We start from the raw sequence: 22,073 nt of genomic DNA on the forward strand, positions 1-22,073 counted from the left end.
CCTCGTGTTTCTGTATATGTTTGGTTAGTTTGTAATCGGGACTGCTTCAGTTAGTTTCATGATTTCTGGGTTCCAAAAGCAGGTGGAATCAACTAGAAAAAAGAAGTGTTTGTGTAGTTGTTACTCATGCAAGTTAGGGTCAAATGAGAGTTGAGTCATTCACTATCTGCAGACAAACTCATAGATTACAACACTACACATCCCCATTTTAATTTCAGTTAACTCACAGCGCCAGCACCAACCCCGCCTCCCTAACTTCTTCAACCCTTTAACTCTTCCACCTTTCCACCTATCGCAGCCCAGCTTCTTCCTTCATGCTCCCTCCCCACACACCCAACTTCCCCCTCGCCTGATCTCACTATCATCTGCCCATTTACACTCCTTCCCCTCTTCCCACCTTACTCTGGCTTCTTCACCCTTCTTGTTACTACTTGTCTTTCAAATGAAAGTTAAATTACCCCAAAAAACCCTGTAGATTGTAAGTAAACAAAGCCAATACTGTGAATTAAGTTAACTGAAATGAAAACTGTCAACCCCCGAAGATTGTACTGAAGCCTACTTTCTTTCAACCTTATATGCTTCACACTGTAAAAGCATATTTTCAGCTGATTTATAATGATGACAATACCTACACAACCCAGAATTGTTTTCCCAAGATACAAGGAATAATTAGGCATAGTATGCCCAATTCTGAGTCATGTAAAAATACTTTCTTCCCTTCTTGTTTTACCCTCTTCTCCCATGAGCCCAACAGTTTTATGTATTCTATCAAAGTGTCTATGTGCAAATAGTTTAATTGATAATTGGACCAAGTTAGTAATACAATTCATTTCATCTTAATTATAAACAAGAGAAAAGCTGCAGGAAATCTGAGCAACACACACAAAATGCTGGAGGAACTCAGCAGGCCAGGCAGCATCTATGGAAAAGAGTACAGTCAACGTTTCAGGCCGAAATCTTTCTGCAGGACTGGTTAAAAAAAAAGCTGAGGAGTAGACTTGAAAGGTGGGGGGAGGGGAGAGAGAAGCAGCAGGTGATAGGTGAAACCTGGAGGGTGAGGGATGAAGTGAAGAGCTGGGAAGTTGATTGGTGGAAGAGACAGAAGGCCATGGAAGAAAGAAAAGGGAGAAGGAACACCAGAGAGAGGCAATGGGTGGGCAAGGAGATAAAGTGAGAGAGGGAAAAGGGGATGGGAAATGTTGAATGGGGTGTGGGGGACATTACCAGAGTCTGAGAAATCGATGTTCATGCCATCAGGTGAGAAGCTACTCAAACAGAATACAAGGTGTTGTTCCTCCACCCTAAGCATAGCCTCATCACGACAGTGGATGAGGCCATTGACAGACATATGGGAATGAGAAGTGGAATCAAAATGGGTGGCCACTGGGAGATCCTGCTTTTTTCTGGCAGACAGAGCATAGGTACTCAGCAAAGTAGTCTCCTAATCTACATCGGGTCTCACTGATATACAGGATGCCACACTGGACACAGTATATGACCCCAACAGACTCACAGGTGAAGTGTCACCTCACCTGGAAGGACTGTTTGGGACCTTGAATGGTAGTGAAGGAGGAGGTGTAGGGGCAGGTGTAACACTTATTCCGTTTGTAAAGATAAGTGCCAGGAGGGAGATCAATGGGGAGGAATGAACTGACAAGGGAGCCATGTAGGGAGCAATCCCTGCAGAAAGTGGTGGGAGGAAGAGATGTGCTTGATGGTGGGACCTTGTTGGAGGTGGTGGAAGCTTCAGAGAATAAGGTGCTGGATGTGGAGGCTAGTGGGCTGGTAGGTGAGGACAAAAGGAACCCTATCCCTGGTAGGGTGGCGGGAAGATGGGGTAAGAGTAGATGTGTGTGAAATGGAAGAGATGCGGTTGAGGGCAACGTTGATGGTGGAGGAAGGGAAGCCCCTTTCTTTCAAAAAGGAGGACATCTCTTTTGTTCGAGAATGAAAAGCCTCATCCTGAGAGCAAGTCAAGGAATTGAGAGGGGATGACGTCTTTACAAGTAGCAGGGTGGGAAGCGGGATAGAGTCCATGGGTTTGTAATAGACTTCAGTAGATAAGCTGTCTCCAGAGATAGAAACAGTGAGATCGAGAAAGGGGAGGGAGGTGTCGGAAATGGACCAGGTAAATTTGAGGGCAGGGTGGAAGTTGGAGGCAAAGTGGATGATGTCAACGAGTTCAGCATGGGTGCAGGAATCATCACCGATGTAGTCATCGATGTAGCATAGGAAAAGTGCGGGACGGTCACCAGTGTAGGCTTAGAACATGGACTGTTCCATGTAGCCCAACAAGCAAGCAGGCATAGCTGGGAACCATGTGAGTGTCCATTTGTTTGAAGGAATTGGGAGGAGCCAAAGGAGAAATTAGAATGAGGACAAGTTCCACTAGGTGTAGGAGAACGGTGGTGGAGGGGAGCTGGTTAGATCTGGTGTCCAGAAAAAAAAATGGAGAACTTTGATGCCTTCCTAGTGGGGGATGGAGGTGTATAGGGACTGGATATCCACAGTAAAAATAAGATGATGGAGGCCAGGGAACCTGAAATCATCGAAAACATCCAGAGCATGTGAAGTGTCATGGATGTAGGTAGGAAGGGACTGAACTAGGGGGGATAAAATAGAGTTGAGGTATGCCGATATGAGTTCTGTGGGGCAGGAACAATCTGAAACAATGGGTCGTGGTACTAACCATTTTAGCAAATTAACCAGAGAGCAAAGTGAAACCATATATCAGCCACTAGATGGTGCACTGTGCTTATTTGTTATTCTAAAGCCAAAAGTTCAGGAGGTCCATCAAAGCTGGTCTATGTGAGCACATAAAGTTCAACAAACACAAGAAAATCTGCAGATGCTGGAAATCTAAAGCAACACGCACAAAATGTTGGAGGAACTCAGCAGGCCAGGCAGTATCTATGAAAAAGTTACATTACATAGAATTTCATGTACAACTTTTGAATGGGCATGTGGATGAAATATTTTCTATTGCCATAGTCAGAATGGTAGATACCAAGCTGTGTCCATGCAGAGTTCAAAACTCAAATACATTGATGTTTGAAGTCTGAAGCAGAAACAGAAACTGCTGGACACATTCAATTGGTCTAGCAGCATCTGTAGAAATCTACATTAGCGGTGGACCAATGGATACACGATTCATTAGCAGGAGCAAATAAAAGTAAAGTAGGGTCAAAGCAGAGTGGCAATTGTGTGAGTGGACCAGTGTAGGAGTGGGAATTTGAGGCTTTGGTGAGGAGGAACAGGTATGTAGCTTGTAAGGCTTTTGTAGTGGTTGAATAAAAAGTTACTAAATTACAACTGTTTAAATAAAGTAGGGATGATGCAGGATCAGGCAATATGCTGTGGCGGCATGATGTGTGAGCTGGTGGACCACATTGTGGTTCCTGGTGACCACATCTGCAGCAAGTGTGAGTATCAGGAAGCAGGAGTGAGTGCTGTTGCTACTACAAAAGAAAAAGTGCTAGACAAACTCCAAGGTCTTAAGGTGGATAAGTCACCTGGGCCAGGTGAACTACATCCCAGAGTCCTGAGAGAGGTTGCTGAAGAGATAACAGATGTATTGGTCATGGTCTTTCAAGAATCACTTGATTCTGGCATGGTCCTGGAGGACTGAAAGATTGCAAATGTCACTCCACTCTTTAAGAAAGGAGGAAGGCGAAAGAAAGTAAATTGTGGGCCAGTTAACCTAACCTCAGTGGTTGGGAAAGTGTTGGAGTCCATTATTAAGGATGAGGTTGCAAGGCACTTGGAGACTAATGATAAAATAGGTCAAAGTCTGCACAGTTTCTGTAAAGGGAAATTTTGCCTGACAAATCTATTGGAATTCTTCGAAGAAGTAACAAGCAGGGTGGACAAAGGAGAGTCAGTGGATGTCATTTACTTGGATTTTCAGAAGGCATTTGATAAGGTGCCACACATAAAGTTGCTTAAGATAAAATTTTATGGCATTACAGGAAAGATACTGGCATGGATAGCAGAATGCCTGACAGGCAGGAAGCAGTGAGTGGGAATAAAAGGGGCCTTTTCTGGTTCGCTGCCGGTGACTAGAAGTGTTCTGCAGGAGTCAGTTTTGGGACCGCCGCTGTTCACATTCTTTGTCACTGATTTAGATAATGGAATTGATGGCTTTGTGGCAAAGTTTGCAGATGATATGAAGATAAGTGGAGGGGTAGGTAGTGCTGAGGTAGCAATGTGTTTGCAGCAGAACTTAGACAAATTGGAAGAATGGGCAAAAAAAGAGGCAGATGGATGTTGGGAAATGTATGATAATGCATTTTGGTAGAAGGATCAATAATGCAGACTATTATCTAAATGGGGAGAAAATTCAAACAGCAGTACTGCAGAGGGACTTAGGAGTCCTTGTGCAAAACTCCCAGGAGGTTAATTTACAGGTTGAGTCCGTGGTACAGAAGACAAATGCAATGTTGGCAATTATTTCAAGGGGAATAGAATATAGAAGTAAGGAGATAATGCTGAGTCTTTATAAGACACTAGCCAGGCCGCACTTAGAATATTGCTAACAGTTTTGGGCCTCATATCCCAGAAAGGATGTGTTGTCATTGGAGAGAGTCCAGACAAGGTTTATGAGGATGATTCTGGGAATGAAGGGGTTAACATGTGAGAAGCCTCTACTCACTGGAATTTAGAAGGATGTTTGGGATTTTCATTGAAACCTACTGAATGTTGAAATGACCAGATAAGGTGGATGTGGAGAGTATGTCTCCAATGGTGGGGGTATCCCGAATTAGAGGGCACGGCCTCCAAATTGAGCAGTGACCCTTTAGAACAGAGGTAAGGAGGAATTCTTTTAGCCAGAAAGTAGCAAATCTGTGGAATGCTTTGCCACAGACTGCAGAGGAGGCCAAGTCCATGCGTATATTTAAGGTGGAAGTTGATTATTTCCTGATCTGTCAGGGCATCAAAAGATATGGAGAGAAGGCACAGGTGTATAAGGTTGAATGGGATCTGGGATCAGCCATGATGGAATGGCAGAGCTGACTCGATGGGCTGAATGGCCTAATTCTGCTCCTATGTCATATGGTGTTATATATGTCACGATATACAACCCTGAGAATCATTTTCTTGCAGGCATTCACATTAAGTACAAGAAACACAATGGAATCAGTGAAAGACCGCCTCTAACAAGGTGGACAACCAATGTGCAAAGGACAACAAACTGTCCAAATAAAAAAAGAAAAAATAATTATTTCAAGAACACATGGTGATGAGTCCTTGAAAGTGAATCTACAGGGTATCGGAACATTTCAATGATAAGATGAGTGATACTGAATGAAATTATTCCCTCTGGTTCAAGAGCTTCACGGTAGAGAGGTAGTAACCTGGTGATGTGAGACTTGAGGCTCCTGTACCTTCGTCCTGATAGTAGAAGCGAAAAGAGAGCATGTCCAGGACGGTGGGCATCCTGAGGTCTTTAATGATGGAAGCTGCTTTCCTCCAACAGCACTCCGTGCAGATGTACTCAATGGTGAGGTGGGCTTTATGCATGATGGACTAGACCACATCCACTACTTTTTGTCGGCTTTTACAGTCAAGAGCATTGAGGCTTCTACATCTGTCCGTGATGCAACCAGTCAGTATACTCTCCACCGCACATCTACAGAAGTTTATCAAAGTTTTAGATGGCATGCCAAATCTTCAGAAAATTCGAGTAAAGTAGAGGTGCTTTCTCTGTAATGACACACAAGTACTGGATCCAGGATAGATCCTCTGAAATGATAGCACCGAGGAATTTAAAATTGCTCGCCCTCTCCACCTCTGATCCCCTGATGAGAGTTCAAAGGTTTCAAAGGTACATTTAATGTCAGAGTAATGTATACAATATACATCCTGAAATGCTTTTTCTTCACAACCAGCTAAGAAAACAGAGGAATGCCCCCAAAGAATGAATGACAGTTTAACATAAGAACCCCAAAGTCCCCCCCAGCTCCCCTCCCTCCCGCACGTAAGCAGCAGCAAAGGAATGATCCCCCCTCCCCTCACCAGCAAAAAATAAAGCATCAACACCCTCCATCGAGCACTCAAGCGTGCAGCAAAGCAACAGAAAAGACACAGGCTTGCAGTACCCCAAAAACTATTCATTCACCTGGCATTCGACATACCACAGGCTTTCTCTCTCCCTAATAAACAAGAAAGAGATGTCTCTGTTTCACAGCGAGAGGGGAGACATAACAAACAACTTGCTGGTTTATGATGTCAAAAGTCCATTGCATCGTTTTTTCCGAGCTCTGTTACCAAAGGTCTTAGGTCTCCGGGCACACAGTCAGAGATCTTCCGACTCCCACAACACACTGATTTCCTACCAGGACACAGACCTTTTATCCGCCCATCTCCAGAGCCATGAGATCCTATCCCTCTGAAGGCGAGCTAAGCTCTTAGGCTGCATCCTTGGCATATCAAATAACAGCCAGTCATGAAACCCCGAGAGCGGGTCCCATTCCTGCAAAGAACCGAAGTCAGCCTGTAACTTCAGGTCAGGGTCTTCAAAAGAACCCTGGAAGGGTAAAATAAAGATATTAAAGCTGGAAATAGAGCTGTTTCCGAAGATACAACCAAAGGAGTCGCTGTTTAGCGCCATCATAACTAAGCTCTGACCTCTTGGCTGATGGACCTCCAGTTTCCACTTCCTGAAGTCAATAATCAGCTCCTTAGACTTGCTGACATTGAGTAAGAGGTTGTTGTTGTGGCACCACTCAGTCAAATTTTCAATCTCCCTCCTATATGCCGACTCATCACCACCTTTGATTCTGCCAGCAAGAGTGCAAACATCAGCAGATATAAATATGTCATTGGAACTGTGCTGAACCTCACGGTCATAAGTATAAAGCGAATAGAGCAGAGGGCTAAACACACAGCCTTGTGGCGGAACTGTGCTGATGGAGATCTTGGAGGAGATATTGTTGCCAATCTGAACTGTCTGGTAGCTGCAAGTGAGGAAATCAAGGATTCATTTGCACAAGGAGGCTTGAGGCCAAGAAGCTTATTGATCAGATGTGAGGGGGTGATAGTATTAACTGGCAAGCTATACTCAATGAAGAGCATCCTGATGTATGCATCTTCACTGTCCAGATGTTCCAGAGTTGAGTGAAGAGCCAATGAAGTGGCACCTGCTGTTGATCCGTAATGATAATAGGCAAATTGGGGCAAATTCAAGGCACCGCTTAGGCAGCAGTTAATATGTTTCATCATCAACCTCTCAAAGCACTTCATCACTCTCAACTATGACAGAGGAGAAGCCACCATGAAAAAGAAAAGAAATCTCAGATGCAACTGTATCGGAAGTCTGGTCATTTGAGTAATTACAATGAGACAGTAGAATGGGATAGAGTTCTTAGGCATAAGGTTGAGAGGAGGCATTTACAAACCAGTTGTCAGAATCTATTGATTTGTAATTTGACTTTGAGGCTTTATAAGTCTTTGGTCAGACTGCACTTGGAGTATTGTGAGCACTTTTGGGCCCCTTATTTAAGAAAATATGTGCTGGTATAGGAGAAGGTGTAGAGAAGGTTTACAAGAATGATCCCAGATGGCACAGCCTGTACTCGCTGGAGTTAGAAGATTGATTGGGGGTGAGGGGGGAAGACAACTTATTAAGGCCTATTGAATATTGGAAGGCCTAGATAGAGTGGACGTGGAGAAGATGTTTCCTTTAGTGGGGAGTCTAGGACCAGAAGGCACAGCCTCAGAATAGAAGGACATCTCTTTCGAACAGAGATGAGGAGGAATTTCTTTAGCCAAAGGGTGGTGAATCTGTGGAATTCATTGCCACAGACAGCTGTGGAAGCCAAGTCATTGGGTATAATCAAAGCGGAGGTTAATAGGTTCTTGATTAGTAAGGATGTCAAAGGTTACAGGGCGACAGAGGGAGGATTGATTGAGAGGAATAATAAATCAACCATGATGGAGTGGTGGAGCAGACTTATAATCCAATTCTTACAATATATGTTTGTAACCAAGAGGTGTATGGGGTGTCCAGGGAGGAGTAGCACCTCTGGTGAAGCAGCATGCCTTGTCCATTCTGGGGCAGCTCACTCACTTTTGGTCCCCACAGGACACTCAGTGCTCACCTGTAGCTCCAAGCAGCTGTTTGCATGTGAGAGTGGCCATACTTGGGTACACCATTTCAACAGGTGGGCCAAACCAGGTGAAGATAGCCAAAAGGCCCTCATAATCCTGAGAGATAGGGACATGCCTGTCCCAGCATGCAAAGTCAGATCTGGCAGACTGGGCGGATGAGATCAACAATGAGATCGAATGGCCAGGAAGGCAGTTCTGCAAAGCTTTGTGGACATGATCAGGCATTGAAGAATTCATGGTCATCCACTGCAACCGAGGAAGAGCCCAGTTGTGGAGACTACTCATACCACTGAACTCGGACTTCAGAGGTCGAGAGAGTGAAACTGACCTAGTGCATCAGCTTTTCCACTTTAAAAACTCTCCCACCCGGGCCAGCTGGTGGCGCAATGACATAAGCGCCAGACTCTGGAACGGGAGGTTCACAGGTTCGAACCCAGCCGGGTCTGCTCCCGATTACACTTTCCATCCGTGCCGGGTTGAGTGTCGAGATTACAGCTCGACTTCGTAATATAAAGGGAAAGATACTGCAAAACGTTTGCGCCACACAATCTCTCTCTCTTGCTCCGCACCTTGTAAAGGCATGAAAAAGACATCATCCCGCTAACATCGCACACACACACATGCACGCATGCACGCATGCACACACCAAAAAAAAATTCTCCCACCCGGGTTTCCTGTCATACAACAAACAAGCAACACAACCTAGTAAAGATGGTAAAGATCCATAAATGGTCAGAGGTGGACCGTAGGAAAGTGAGAGCTTCATGTGCCTACCTAAATATCTCTTTAAAGCCTCCAATGTATTTGTCTCTACCACTATACCATTCCAGACATCCACGACTCTGAGTGACAAGTTTACCCCTCACATTCCCTTTGAACCTACCCCTCTCACCTTCAATGCATGTCCTCCAGTATTAGACATCTCTGTTCTGGGAAAAAGATGCTCCCTGTCTACTCTATCCATGCCTCCCAGAATTTTATAAACCTCTATCAGATCTCCCCACAGCTATTTCAGAGAAAACAACCCAAGTTTTTCCAGCCTATATATAGGAGGATGTCAGAGGTAAGTTTTTACACAGAACGGTGGGTGCATGGTAGAGACACATACATTGGGGGCATTTAAAAAAAACTCTTGGATGATAGAAAAATGGACAGCTATTTGGGAGGGAAGGTTTAGATTGATTTTAGAGTAGATTAAAAGGCCAGCACAGCATTGTGTGCTCAACAGCCTGTACAGTACTGTGCTGTAGTGTTCTATGTAATTGATGTTACAGTCCTTTTTTCTGTAACTCCACACAAAGAAAGTATTGATATGTATCTCTTCTGCATCTTCCCATGAAAACTTCATGAATGCCAATTGATCACATCAATTAAGTAATCATTGATCAGTCTTAAACAGGATCGAACTATTGTTTTGTGAAAACTAAGAGGGGAATCGTGGCTGTAAACACTTTGCTCGATTTCATTCCCCACATTATTCAGTGTAAGATTGAGATCCAAGATTAGTTTTATTTGTCACCACGTACATCAAAATATACAGTGAAATGTGTCGTTTTGCGTCAACGAGCAGCACAATCCACTGGGGCAGCCCGCAGTGTAAATCTTGCCCATCCCAGAAACCTCTGGTTAGCGAAAAATGAGCAACCTATCTTCATTCTTCTGCACGTCTTCCTCTTTACTGTGATTAGAAGTGAGGTGATGAACCCATTCATTCTTCTCTGGTACACCCTGCGGTGTTGGGAAAGTTGCAGCACACTCCTGCTGGGTTCTGAACAAACACCCCACCCCACCCGACTTGCCTATTACCTAAAGCAGGTTTTCAGTATCCAATGCATATCAGGTGGTTTGTTCTTGTTCCTCGTGATGATGTACCTCATGGATGTCACATCCAAATTTAAAGGGATTTATCTCAGTGATGCTGAGAAGCTGGTCTGGATCCTCCTGTAGTCAAGCCCCTGTAAATGCTGACTTCTAGCCAACAATGTTGCTGTCGTGCAGCATTCCCTCACTGATACCATTCTTAATGGTGATAGGCTTGAGTACATCGAACATTGGCGGAACTCACTTCCCTCTGGTTCCTCTCTTCCTTCCCTTTCTCCCATAGTCTACTCTCCTCTCCTCTCAGATTCCTTCTTCTTCAGCCCTTTACCTTTCCAGCCTGCCACCTCCCAGCTTCTCACTTCATCCCCCTCTCTTGGCTTCACCAATCACACACTGGCTTGCACTCCTCCCCCTCACACCCCCACCTTCTTATTACAGCCTCAGCTACCTTTCTTCCCAGTCCTGATGAAGGGTCTCAGCCTGAAACCTCTACTGTTTAACCCCTCCATAGATGCTGCCTGACCTGCTGCCTGTTCTTCTGGATTTGCAGCATCTGCAGAATTTCATCTGTTTATGAAGTCAGTTGCATTTGGTGCTGCAAGCTGGTGTAAATATTGTGCTGATCATCACCTTGTTATCTCAAGTACAGATGGGGGCCATGAATTAAAGTTGCATTGTTTGCATTCATTGTGCCCACCTGTCTTTGTTTTGCAAATAATGTAGCTCTTCAGAAACTCCACAGCAAACAGCATTGAGAAGACATGGTCACAACATGACAAGAGAGACCTATGGTAAATGTTAGACTCATAGTGCATCAGTAGATGAATGTGGAATGATTAAAGACCAAAAAAATATATAGTGACTAGAACCAGAAGAAGCCAATTAGTTCTCATACCTGTTCTGCCTTCCAACCAGATTATGGTTTATGAACTCAACACAGCAGAAAGCCTGGGGGAGAATAAAGGGTGCAGTAATGAGATGGAAAAGAACTGGGCTGGCGAAATCACGGAAAACCCTACTATGTTGTACAAATATATACAGTGATGCCAAAGACGGTGAGAAGTGAAAGGGTAGGTTCTATTATAGTTTAAAATGGCATACAAAAAAAGGTGAAAGATTCATGTAAAAAGCCAAATGAATACTTTGTGTACAGGCATTAAGATTCAGGAGGAATAGAGTCTTATAGTCCTAGAACTCTACAGCCTTTCAGCCAATCAGCAGTCGTCCATGTTGAACTATTATTCTGCTTAGTCCCATTGACCTGCATCTGCTCCACTGCCCTCCGTACTCTCCCATACTCCCATACTTACCCAAACTTCCCTTCGATGTTGAAATCGAATCGACAACAACCATTTCCAAATAGTATGAAGCTACATATGGATAGGATACACTACAAGGTCTAGCATTTTAAAATGTGGATAAATCACGAGGCCAAATAAAATGTACCCATGATCTTAAAAGAAGCAAGGATGTGTCACAGGATTGGACCCAAGTGTAGAGAATGGTAGGCTGATTCAGTCACTGCAGTTGCTGGCACTGACTCGAGCCGGGTGTGGCAGGAAGGCAGCCTCAGTCACAGGGAGCACTGACAATGACTCAACCCCCAGGAGTGGAGGACAGCAGAGTTCCCATGAAGAGATGGAAACAAGAGGTTAGATATAGGGATACCAACAGACCCTCAGCGGGCCAACTGAGCAAACAGCGCAATAAATCATTCTCTCCAACACAATGACTCCACAAAGGCACTAAACAAGAGTCCTCTTTAAATAATCATAGAATGTGAGAAACCCACGCCAGTCAAAATTAACTTGACCAGATTAATCAGAAAGTAAAGGGTTTTATATTCAAAGTATACGTCACCACATACTGCCTAGAGATTCATTTTCATGCAGGAATTCACAGGAAAATAAGAACAATAGTATTCCTGGAAAACTATTAATTACAAAGCCTGACAAACAGCCAGTCTGCAAAGAAGACAAATCGTACAAATAATAGACAAATGTAAATAAATAATACAGAGTTGTAGAGTCCTTGAAAGTGAGTCTGTAGGTTGTGGAGTCAGTTCAGCGTTGAGGTGGGTGAGCTTACCTCAGGGTGGTTCGGCAGCTGAATCATTGCAGGGAAACATGAGGGGAAACTTCTTCACTCAGAGGGTGCTGTGAGTGTGGAACAAGTGGTGTATGCAAGCTCAATTTCAGCATTTAGGAGAAGTTTGGATGGGGACATGGATGGTATGGGTATGGAGAGCCATGGTCCCAGAGCAGGTTGATGAGAGTAGGCAGTTTAAATGGTTTGGCACAGACTAGATGGGCAAAAGGGCTTGTTTCCATTTTATGACTGTAAATAGCTCTTCCTAAACCTGGTGGCATGGGACCTAAGGCTCCTGTACCTCCTGCCAGATCGTAGTATTGAGAATAACACATGGCCTGGATGGTGAGAGTTCATGGTGAATGATGATGATAGGCCAGTCAGTCTGATATTTGTAGCGGGTAATCATTGGAAAATTTCTGAGGATTGGCATAATTCAGCAATAAGAAAGGTCAGTCAGCATTGACATGATGAGGGAAGCCATATTTGACAAGCAGTAGATTGTCTGAGGAGACAACAGGCAGTGTTAATGCATGTGGATAACTTGATGTAGAATAGGATGATGGTAAAGCCCCACACAGCACATTGACCAAGAAAGTAAACACTATGGAGTCCATCAGAAAGTAGCCAGTTGAAGAAACATTCTTGCGACAGGTGAGCTGTGTACAGTGGGGGCCCAGACATTACAGGGCCCTTTATACCGTATATAATGGCATTAATATTTTGAGCTTAAATAGAAACTGTACATTTAATGATACTATATGGTCTAAGATCAAATTAAATATATTATAAAAGTACATATATGTCCCTTTATACTACCTTAGACCATAAGACCATAAGGCCATAAGACATAGGAGCAGAATTAGGCCATTTGGCCCATCAAGTCTGTTCCACCATTCAATCATGGCTGACCCTTTTTTTTCTCCTCCTCAACCCTAGTTCAAGGCCTTCTCCCTGTAATCTTTGATGCCATGTCCAATCAAGAACCTATCAATCTCTGCCTTAAATGCACCCAATGACCTGGCCTCCACTGCTGCATGTGGCAACAAATTCCACAAATTCACCAGCATCTGGTAAAGAAATTTCTCCACATCTCTGTTTTGAAAGAGTGCCCCTCTATCCTGAGGTGGTGCGCTGTTGTCCTAGACTCTCCCACAACGGGAAATATCCTTTCCACATCTACTCTGTTAAGGTCTTGCAACATTTGAAAAGTTTCAATAAGATACCCCCTCATCCTTCTGAATTCCAGCGAATACAGACCCAGAGCCATCAAACATTCCTTTCATTCCTGCAATCATCCTTGTGAACCTCCTCTGAACCCTCTCCAATGCCAGCACATCTCTTCTAAGATGAGGAGTCCAAAACTGTACACAATACTCAAGGTGAGGCCTCACCAGTGCCTTATAAAGCCTCAGCATCACATCCTTGCTCTTGTATTCTAGACCTCTTGAAATGAATGCTAACATGGCATTTGCCTTCCTCACCACCAACTCAACCTGCAAATTAACCTTCAGGATGTTTTGCACAAGCACTTCCAAGTCCCTCTGCATCTCAGGTTCCTGGATTTTCTCCCCATTTAGAAAATAGTCCACACATTTATCTCTACTACCAAAATATTGCATTTCATTTGCCACTTTCATGCCCATTCTCCTAATCTGTCTAAATCCTTCTGCATCCTAACTGTTTCCTCAACGCCACCTGCCCCTCCATTGGGACTCATTTTTTCACAGGCTTTTTCAAGAAACTAGAGAAATACAATAGAATTTATGAAAAACTATACATAAAGACTAACAAATAAATAATGTGCAAAAGAAGACAAGTTATGCAAATAAAAAATGAATAAATAATACAGAGAACAGGAATTGTAGAGTCCCTGAAAGTGAGTCTGTAGGTTGTGGGATCAGTTCAGATTTGAGGTAAGCGATGCTATCCATGCAGGTTCAGGAGCCTAATGGGTGTAGGGTAATAACTGTTCCTGATCCTGGTAGTGTGGAACCTAAGGCTGCCCAATGATAGTAGCGAGAACTGAGCACAGCCTGAAAGGTTGGAGTCCTTGATGGATGTTGCTTTCTTGTGGCTGCGCCCCTTATAAATGTGCTGAATAGTGGGGAGGGCTTTACCTGTGACGGTCTGGTCTATATTCACTACTTTTCTGTTCTTGGGCATTGGAGTTTCCACACCAGGCTGTGATGCACCCAATCAGGTCATTCTCCACTGAGCAACTAAAAAAGTTTGTCAAAAGTTTTAGGTGACATGTCAAACTTACACAAACTTTGAAGAAAGTAGAGGCACTGTAATGCCTTCTTTGTGTTGGCAACAACGTGCTGATCCCAGGACAGATGTGGTTGATGGTGAGGAAGGAGGTTGTTGGCTGCTAGAAGCTGTCAATACACTGGTTCAAAAAGCAAGAAAAAGAGGCAGCTGGAAATCTATGCAAAGGGATGTGAGATGTTGCATTTGTGACACACAAGCAATGCAGAGAATACGCAATCAATTGGAAAGCATGGAGCAATGTAGGGTAAAAGAGTGCATGTCTAGAAATCCCCGAGTATCGACGGACACATACTAAATAAAGCTTAACCACTATATCACCAAGCTCAAGGGCAGCTTCTGTCTCACTGTTAACAGATCTCTCATACCGTAAAAGATGAACTCGATCTCCCAATCTAACTTGTCAAGACTTTCGCACTGCATTGACCTACCTGCACTGCACCTTCTCTGTAACTGTAACTCTAATTCTGCACTCTGTTTGTCTTCTTACTGTTTAGATTACGAGAGCACACAGTCCTCTTTTATTGTCATTTAGAAATGCATACATGCATTAAGAAATGATACAATGTTTCTCCAGAGTGATATCACAGAAAACAGGACAAACAAAAGACTAACACTGACAGAACCACATAATTATAACATATAGATACAGCAGTGCAAAGCAATACCATAATTTGTTAAAGAACAAACCATGGGCACGGTTAAAAAAAAGTCTCGAAGTCCCCGAGACAATCAACTCCCGAGTCCCCGATAGCAGGCGGCAAAAGAGAGAAGCTCCTTGCCATAATCCTCCAGGCACCGTCAACTTGCCGATGCCTTGGAAGCAGCCGACCACAGCCGACACTGAGTCCATCCGTCCGAAAACTTTGAGCCTCCGACCAACCCCTCCGATACAGCCTCCCGAGCACCATCCTCTGCCAAGCGCCTTCGACCTCGCCCCGGCCGCTGAAACAAGCAAAGCCGAGGATTCGGGGCCTTCTGCTCCGGAGATTCCGGTTACCACACGGTAGCAGCGGCAGCGAAGCGGGCATTTCAGAAGTTTCTCCAGATGTTCCTCCGTACTGTCACATCCGTCTCCATCAAATCAGAATTGTGCACGGTCCTCTACTTGACAGATTACAGATACCATTCACCAGAGAGGCCGCGTGCGCTGCCGTCGCGCCGCCATCTTCTCCTCCCTCCTTACTACCTTGATATACCTTATGCATGGAATGACCTGTCTGGATGACAGGCAAGCGAAAGTTTTTCGATGTTTCTTGGAAAATGTAACAACAATACGTGTAACAAAAAATGCTGGTGAACGCAGCAGGCCAGGCAGCATCTATAGGAAGAGGTACAGTCGACATTTCGGGATGAGACCCTTCGTCAGGACTAACTGAAAGAAGAGATAGTAAGAAATTTGAAAGTGGGAGGGGGACGGGGAGATCTGAAGTGATGGGGAAGACAGGATGGGGAGAGATGGAGCTAAGAGCTGGAAAGTTGATTGGCAAAAGGGATATGAGAGGATCATGGGACAGGAAGCCTAGGGAGAAAGAAAGGGGAAGGGGGGAAGCCCAGAGGATGGGCAAGGAGTTATAGTGAGAGGGACAGAGGGACAAAAAAGAGAGGGAAAAAAGGAGGAAAAGAACAAATAAATAAATAAATAAATAAGGGATGGGGTACGAAGGGGAGGTGGGGCATTAACAGAAGTTAGGGAAGTCAATGTTTATGCCATCAGGTTGGAGGCTACCCAGACGGAATATAAGGTGTCATTCCTCCAACCTGAGTGTGGCTTCATCTTGACAGTAGAGGAGGCCGTGGATAGACATATCAGAATGGAAATGGGACATGGAATTAAAATGTGTGGCCACTGGGAGATCCTGCTTTCTCTGGTGGACAGAGCATAGGTGTTCAGCGAAACGGTCTCCCAGCCAGCGTCGAGTCTCGCCAATATATAAAAGGTCACACTGGGAGCACCAGACGCAGTATATCACCCCAGCCGACTCACAGGTGAAGTGTCGCCTCACCTGAAAGGACTGTCTGGGGCCCTGAATGGTGGTGAGGGTGGAAGTGTAAAGGCATGTGTAACACTTGTTCCACTTACAAGGATAAGTGCCGAGAGGGAGATCGGTGGGAAGGGATAGGGGGGACGAATGGACAAGGGAGTCACGTAGGGACCAATCCCCTTGGAAAGAATGGACAAGGGAGTCACGTAGGGACTGATCCCCGCGGAAAGCAGAAAGGGGGGAGGAGGGAAAGATGTGCTTAGTGGTGGGATCCCGTTGGAGGTGGCGGAAGTTACGGAGAATTATATGTTGGACCCGGAGGCTGGTGGAGTGGTAGGTGAGGGCAAGGGGAACTCTATTCCTAGTAGGGTGGCGGGAGGATGGAGTGAGAGCAGATGTGCGTGAAATGGGGTGATGCGTTTGAGAGCAGAGTTGATGGTGGAAGAAGGGAAGCCCCTTTCTTTAAAAAAGGAGGACATCTCCTTCGTCCTGGAATGAAAAGCCTCATCCTGAGAGCAGATGCGGCGGAGACGGAGGAATTGCGAGAAGGGGATGGCATTTTTGCAAGAGACAGGATGGGAAGAGGAATAGTCCAGATAGCTGTGAGAGTCCGTAGGCTTATAGTAGACATCAGTGGATAAGCTGTCTCCAGAGACAGCCACAGAAAGATCAAGGAAGGGGAGGGAGGTGTCCGAAATGGACCAGGTAAACTTGAGGGCAGGGTGAAAGTTGGAGGCAAAGTTAATGAAGTCAACGAGCTCAGCATGCGTGCAGGAAGCAGCGCCAATGCAGTCATCAATGTAGTGAAGGAGAAGTGGGGGATAGATACCAGTATAGGCTTGGAACATGGCCAGACATTTTAATTCCCCCGACGTAGGCTGGGAGACTGTTTCGCCGAACACCTACCACAGAAAGCAGGATCTCCCAGTGGCCACACATTTTAATTCCACTTCCCATTCCCATTCTGATATGTCTATCCACGGCCTCCTCTACTGTAAAGATGAAACCACACTCAGGTTGGAGGAATAACACCTTATATTCCGTCTGAGTAGCCTCCAACCTGATGGCATGAACATTGACTTCTCTAACTTCTGTTAATGACCCACCTCCCCTTCGTACTCCATCCTTTATTTATTTATTTATTTATTTACTTCTTTTTTCCTCTCTTTTTTCTCCTTCTGTCCCTCTCACTATAATTCCTTGTGCATCCTCTGAGCTCCCCCCCCCTTTCTTTCTCCCTAGGCCTCCTGTCCCATGATCCTCTCATATCCCCTTTGCCAATCACCTGTCCAGCTCTTGGCTCCATCCCTCCCCCTCCTGTCTTCTCCTATCATTTTGGATCTCCCCCTCTCCCTCCCACTTTTAAATCCCTTACTAGCTCTTCCTTCAGTTAGTCCTGACAAAGGGTCTCGGCCCGAAACGTTGACTGTAGAGAAGACCTAGAAATGCTGCCTGGCCTGCTGTGTTCACCAGCATTTTTTGTGTGTGTTGCTTGAATTTCCAGCATCTGCAGAATTCCTCGTGATTGCGTTTTTTAGGAAAACAACAATGAATCAGTTTAATTTCCAATATTAGGGTGGTATGGTAGTGTAGTGGTCAGCACAGCACAGACAACCCGAGCTCAATTCCCGCCACTGTCTGGAAGAGTAAATTCTCCCTCTGACCACGTGGGTTTCCTCCGAAGACCTATGAGTTGGTAGGTTAATCGGTCATTGTAAATTGCCCCATGATAAGGCTGAGGTTAAATTGGGGTATTGCTGGGTGGTGCAGCTAAAGGGGCCAGAAGGGCCTATTCCACGCTGTATCTCAATAAATAAATGAATGAATAGAGAGCTGAGCTCATGCTAAGTCTAATTAGGATGAAACTAAAACACATTGTGGCTGCTTGAAAGGCTTGCTATTGCTAAGAGAGTGCAGAAATGATTTATGATGATGTTGCTATTACTGGAGAATTATAGGTATGCAAAGTGGCTTATCTAGGCTGGATGGTTTTCATTGCAAACACAGGAGAGGTTTAGCTGGGCTCCACAAAGCTGTGTGAGAATTGGACCACACTAAATGGAATACGCCTACTTCCCTTCGCCGGGGATTAATAACTAATGGCCAAAGGTTGTTTAGAAAGCAATAGTCACTCAGTGGCTGGTGAGATGTGAAGCTCATTTTCTGAGGGTACAGTTGAGGCAGAAAGCACATTTGAACCTTACCTGGAAGAGCACATGAAGAACCATAACCAACCGAGCTGTGGACTAGAACAATGCAAGGACTGTTTTGTTCGAATGAGGTGGACATAATGGGCCAAATAACCTCCCATCCCAAGATTAGAGTCATTGAGCACTTCAGCACAGGGAGTCCTTTCAGCCATCTAATCTCTGCTGAACTATTAATCTGCCTAATCCCACCAGGGCATTGTCCTCCATACTGCTCCCTTTCATGGTACTTACCCAAACTTCCCTTAGATGTTGAGATTGAACCCTCACCCACCACTTCTGCTGGCAGCTCATTCCACACTGTCATAGCCCTCCAGACCGCGGTAAAGCAGGTTCTGAGGATTTAATAGTCCTGTTCTTTCCCCCTCGCCAGCCTACCTTCCAGCATTAACGCTTTAAACCTACTACAGCTAACACAATTGGCTGAAAGTAATATTAGCAATTCTAACAGGACCACGGGGCGAAAGTGCCAACCAACTGATTAAAATGCTCTGCCAACAAAGATGAATACCAGCAATACGCAGTGGAGCTCTGGTTCTTTACAAAATTTCTGCTTCTGCATCCTATCATTTGCGAATTGTGTTCTGCCTAAATCTGTGAAATGCCACGTTTATAATATCCATACTGAAAACTGCATTCACGTTGGATCAGTGTGGGAGGACAGATCGGTCTTTGTTCTCCAAAACACGAGCGGCAGTTCTGAACGTAAAATCTATATCCTGGCCAGACACTGCCAACCGCAAACTTGTTTTTACAACGTGTCTTTACTTTCATTCCAACAAAAAAATTTAAATTTCCCAACAAAGATTAATCTGTGACTCTGAAACTCTAAAGCATTCCCACTCTACGTGTGCTGTGAAGTACAGCCGCGCAGGAGTTCGGCTCAGGCACTCCTGAGAGCCAGAGGTTGGGTCGGGGGGGCGGTTCGAAGCAAGTTCTCTGCTCCGAGTTCAGCTCCCGGGTGTGATATCCTCGTATCTCCCGACATGGGCTCTCTGGCTCGACTGGTGCTCTTCGCCTGGCTCATTCTGCCGTTATTTGGCGCCGAGTCCGGAAAGAAAAGATCCATGCGTCAGCGAGATGATGAGGAAAGGGTAACGTTTATGTTTTTACTTTGACCTTACAGTGTTGGAAGGTATAACTGTGAACGCTCATTTTCGTTTGGGGATCCGGGAAGCATTTGGACCGAGGAGGTTGGTGAATCCCACTGATCTCCTGCATGACCATGAGGAACAGTTAGACATTAGACTAGGAGGAGAGGGCACAGCCTCAGAGTAGAAGGACGTCCCTTTAGAACAAAGGTGAGGAGGAATTTATTTGTCCCGAGTGTGGTGAATCTGTGGAATTCATTACCGCAGACGTCTGTGGAGGCCAAGCCATTGGCTACATTTAAAGATTGATTGGTTTTTGATTAGTGACAACTTTAATACAGGCACAAGAATGGGGTTGAAAGGGATAATAAGACAGCCATGATTGAATGGTGGAGTAGAACTGATGGGCTGAACGGCCTGCTTCTGGTCATCAATGTACTATACGATTTTTCCTTTATTATTCACAGTAGAAGGACAGGATTTTCTCTGTGGGGAAGGGGAAAGGTGAAGAGAAATGTGGTTTTAGACAGTGGTGAGCAGCTTTATAAAATTCTCAGGCCTATGAAAAGTCGGAAGCCCATCAAATAAAATAAATAGTTTTGTTAGTTTTCCATCTAGGATGTTACCAGGACAGTTACATCACAAGTCTCATATGCTTACTTAATTACCTCGAGTATTTTTCTCTTCAGTGTAGACCCAGGCTCCTCACAATGAGGCTGTGTCACAAACGAGAGAAAATCTGCAGATGCTGGAAATCCAAGCAACAGAAACAAAATGCTGGAGGAACTCAGCAGGCCAGGCAGCATCTATGTATAACCCAGATTAATTGAACCCAAAGATGTAATGTTAGAAAGTTCCACCTGCAGAAGGATAAAAGCAAGGTTTACTGGTTTTAAAAAAGGAGAATTTGAAGGAAAAGCTCTATGTGAGGGAGGGGCGGGCTGGACACAGGGCAGACAAGGAGAGAAACACAGCAATGATTAGAAGCTGAATTGTTAAGAGTGGAATTAGTACTGAGTATCTTTACCCGACTAACTTGAAAACCTCAGGGTGATACCCCTGGAGGAGAGACAATAGCGATAAAAGATTTATTGAAGCTACAGCTATAACAGGACGATATTGGCAGAGACTGGTGTCCAAAATCTCTACAATGTAGTTGGGAATTAGTTCTGTAAAATTATACCAAGGGATTTGGTCAAGTTTTGGTACAAGTTTATGAGTTGACTTTCCGTGGATGATCAACTATTTCATCCAATGAATCAGAAAGAAGATGACGAGCCACCCACTGTGAAGAACCAGTGTGGGAATGAAATGTGTAATGACGCAGAGGATTTAATAAGGTTAGATGTATAAGTTTATTTTCATTCGAAGAATCTGAATTTGATTTTCTGCAGGAACTGATTATTTTTGCAAAGACTTTGATAGGTTACTGAATGAGATTTACTTTGTTTAAGAGTTGTGATGTTGGAGAATTGACATGAAAGGAGTTAAACTGTGTATATATAACTTTTGAATTTAAACTTGTAGATAGACTTCCTGGAACTGAAACTGAAGTTAACTATAATACTTGAGAATAGGAAATATATTTGTTTTTTTAACTAACTAGGGATAAGTAAAAAGGAAAGTTTAGTTTGCAAACTTTTAACTAGGGAATTACACTAGATCTAATTAGTTAGAGAGATTAGAGTAATAAAAGAATCTCTTGGATCCTAATTAAAATGGAATTTGTTGTGGTTTGATATCTAAGATCTGTACTTGATCTGGTATCGGGAAATGAACCTGGTCAGGTGTCAGATCTGTCAGTGGGAGAGCATTTTGGAGATAGTGATCACAACTCTATCTCCTTTACCATAGCATTGGAGAGGGATAGGAACAGACAAGTTAGGAAAGTCTTTAATTGGGGTAAGAGGAAATATGAGGCTATCAGGCAGGAACTTGGAAGCATAGATTGGAAACAGATGTTCTCAGGGAAATATATGGAAGAAATGTGGCAAATATTCAGGGGATATTTGTGTGAAGTTCTGCATAAGTACGTTCCATTGAGACAGGGAAAGGATGGTAGGGTACAGGAACTGCAGTGTACAAAGGCTGTTGTAAATCTAGTCAAGAAGAAAAAAAGAACTTCCAGAAGGTTAAAAAAACTAGGTAATGATAGAGATCTAGAAGATTATAAGGCTAGCAGATAGGAGCTCAAGGAAGAAATTAGGAGAGCCAGAAGGGGCCATGAGAAGGCCTTGGCGGACAGGATTAAAGAAAACCCCAAGGCATTCTACAAGTATGTGATGAGCAAGAGGATAAGACGTGAGAGATTAGGACCAATCAAGTGTGATAGTGGAAAAATGTGTATGGAATCAGAGGAGATAGCAAAGGTACTTAATGAATACTTTGCTTCAGTATTCACTGTGGAAAAGGATCTTGGCAATTGTGGGGATGACTTACAGCGGACTGAAAAGTTTGAGCATGTAGATTTTAAGAAAGAGGATGTGCAGGAGCTTTTGGAA

General features: G+C 44.3%; 1 protein-coding gene across 1 annotated transcript in view; it reads left to right on the forward strand.

The window, feature by feature from the left end:
• The first annotated feature begins 19,403 nt into the window (after positions 1–19,403).
• Positions 19,404–22,073, forward strand: part of LOC140206520 (collagen triple helix repeat-containing protein 1-like) — a 37,474-nt gene continuing 34,804 nt past the window's right edge. The window contains exon 1 of the mRNA XM_072274824.1: positions 19,404–19,575. Coding sequence (XP_072130925.1) covers positions 19,468–19,575 — 108 coding nt within the window. The 5' untranslated portion in view covers positions 19,404–19,467. The remainder of the gene's footprint in view (positions 19,576–22,073) is intronic.

The sequence above is a fragment of the Mobula birostris genome, chromosome 1, assembly GCF_030028105.1.
Source record: "Mobula birostris isolate sMobBir1 chromosome 1, sMobBir1.hap1, whole genome shotgun sequence".
Classification (NCBI taxonomy): domain Eukaryota; kingdom Metazoa; phylum Chordata; class Chondrichthyes; order Myliobatiformes; family Myliobatidae; genus Mobula; species Mobula birostris.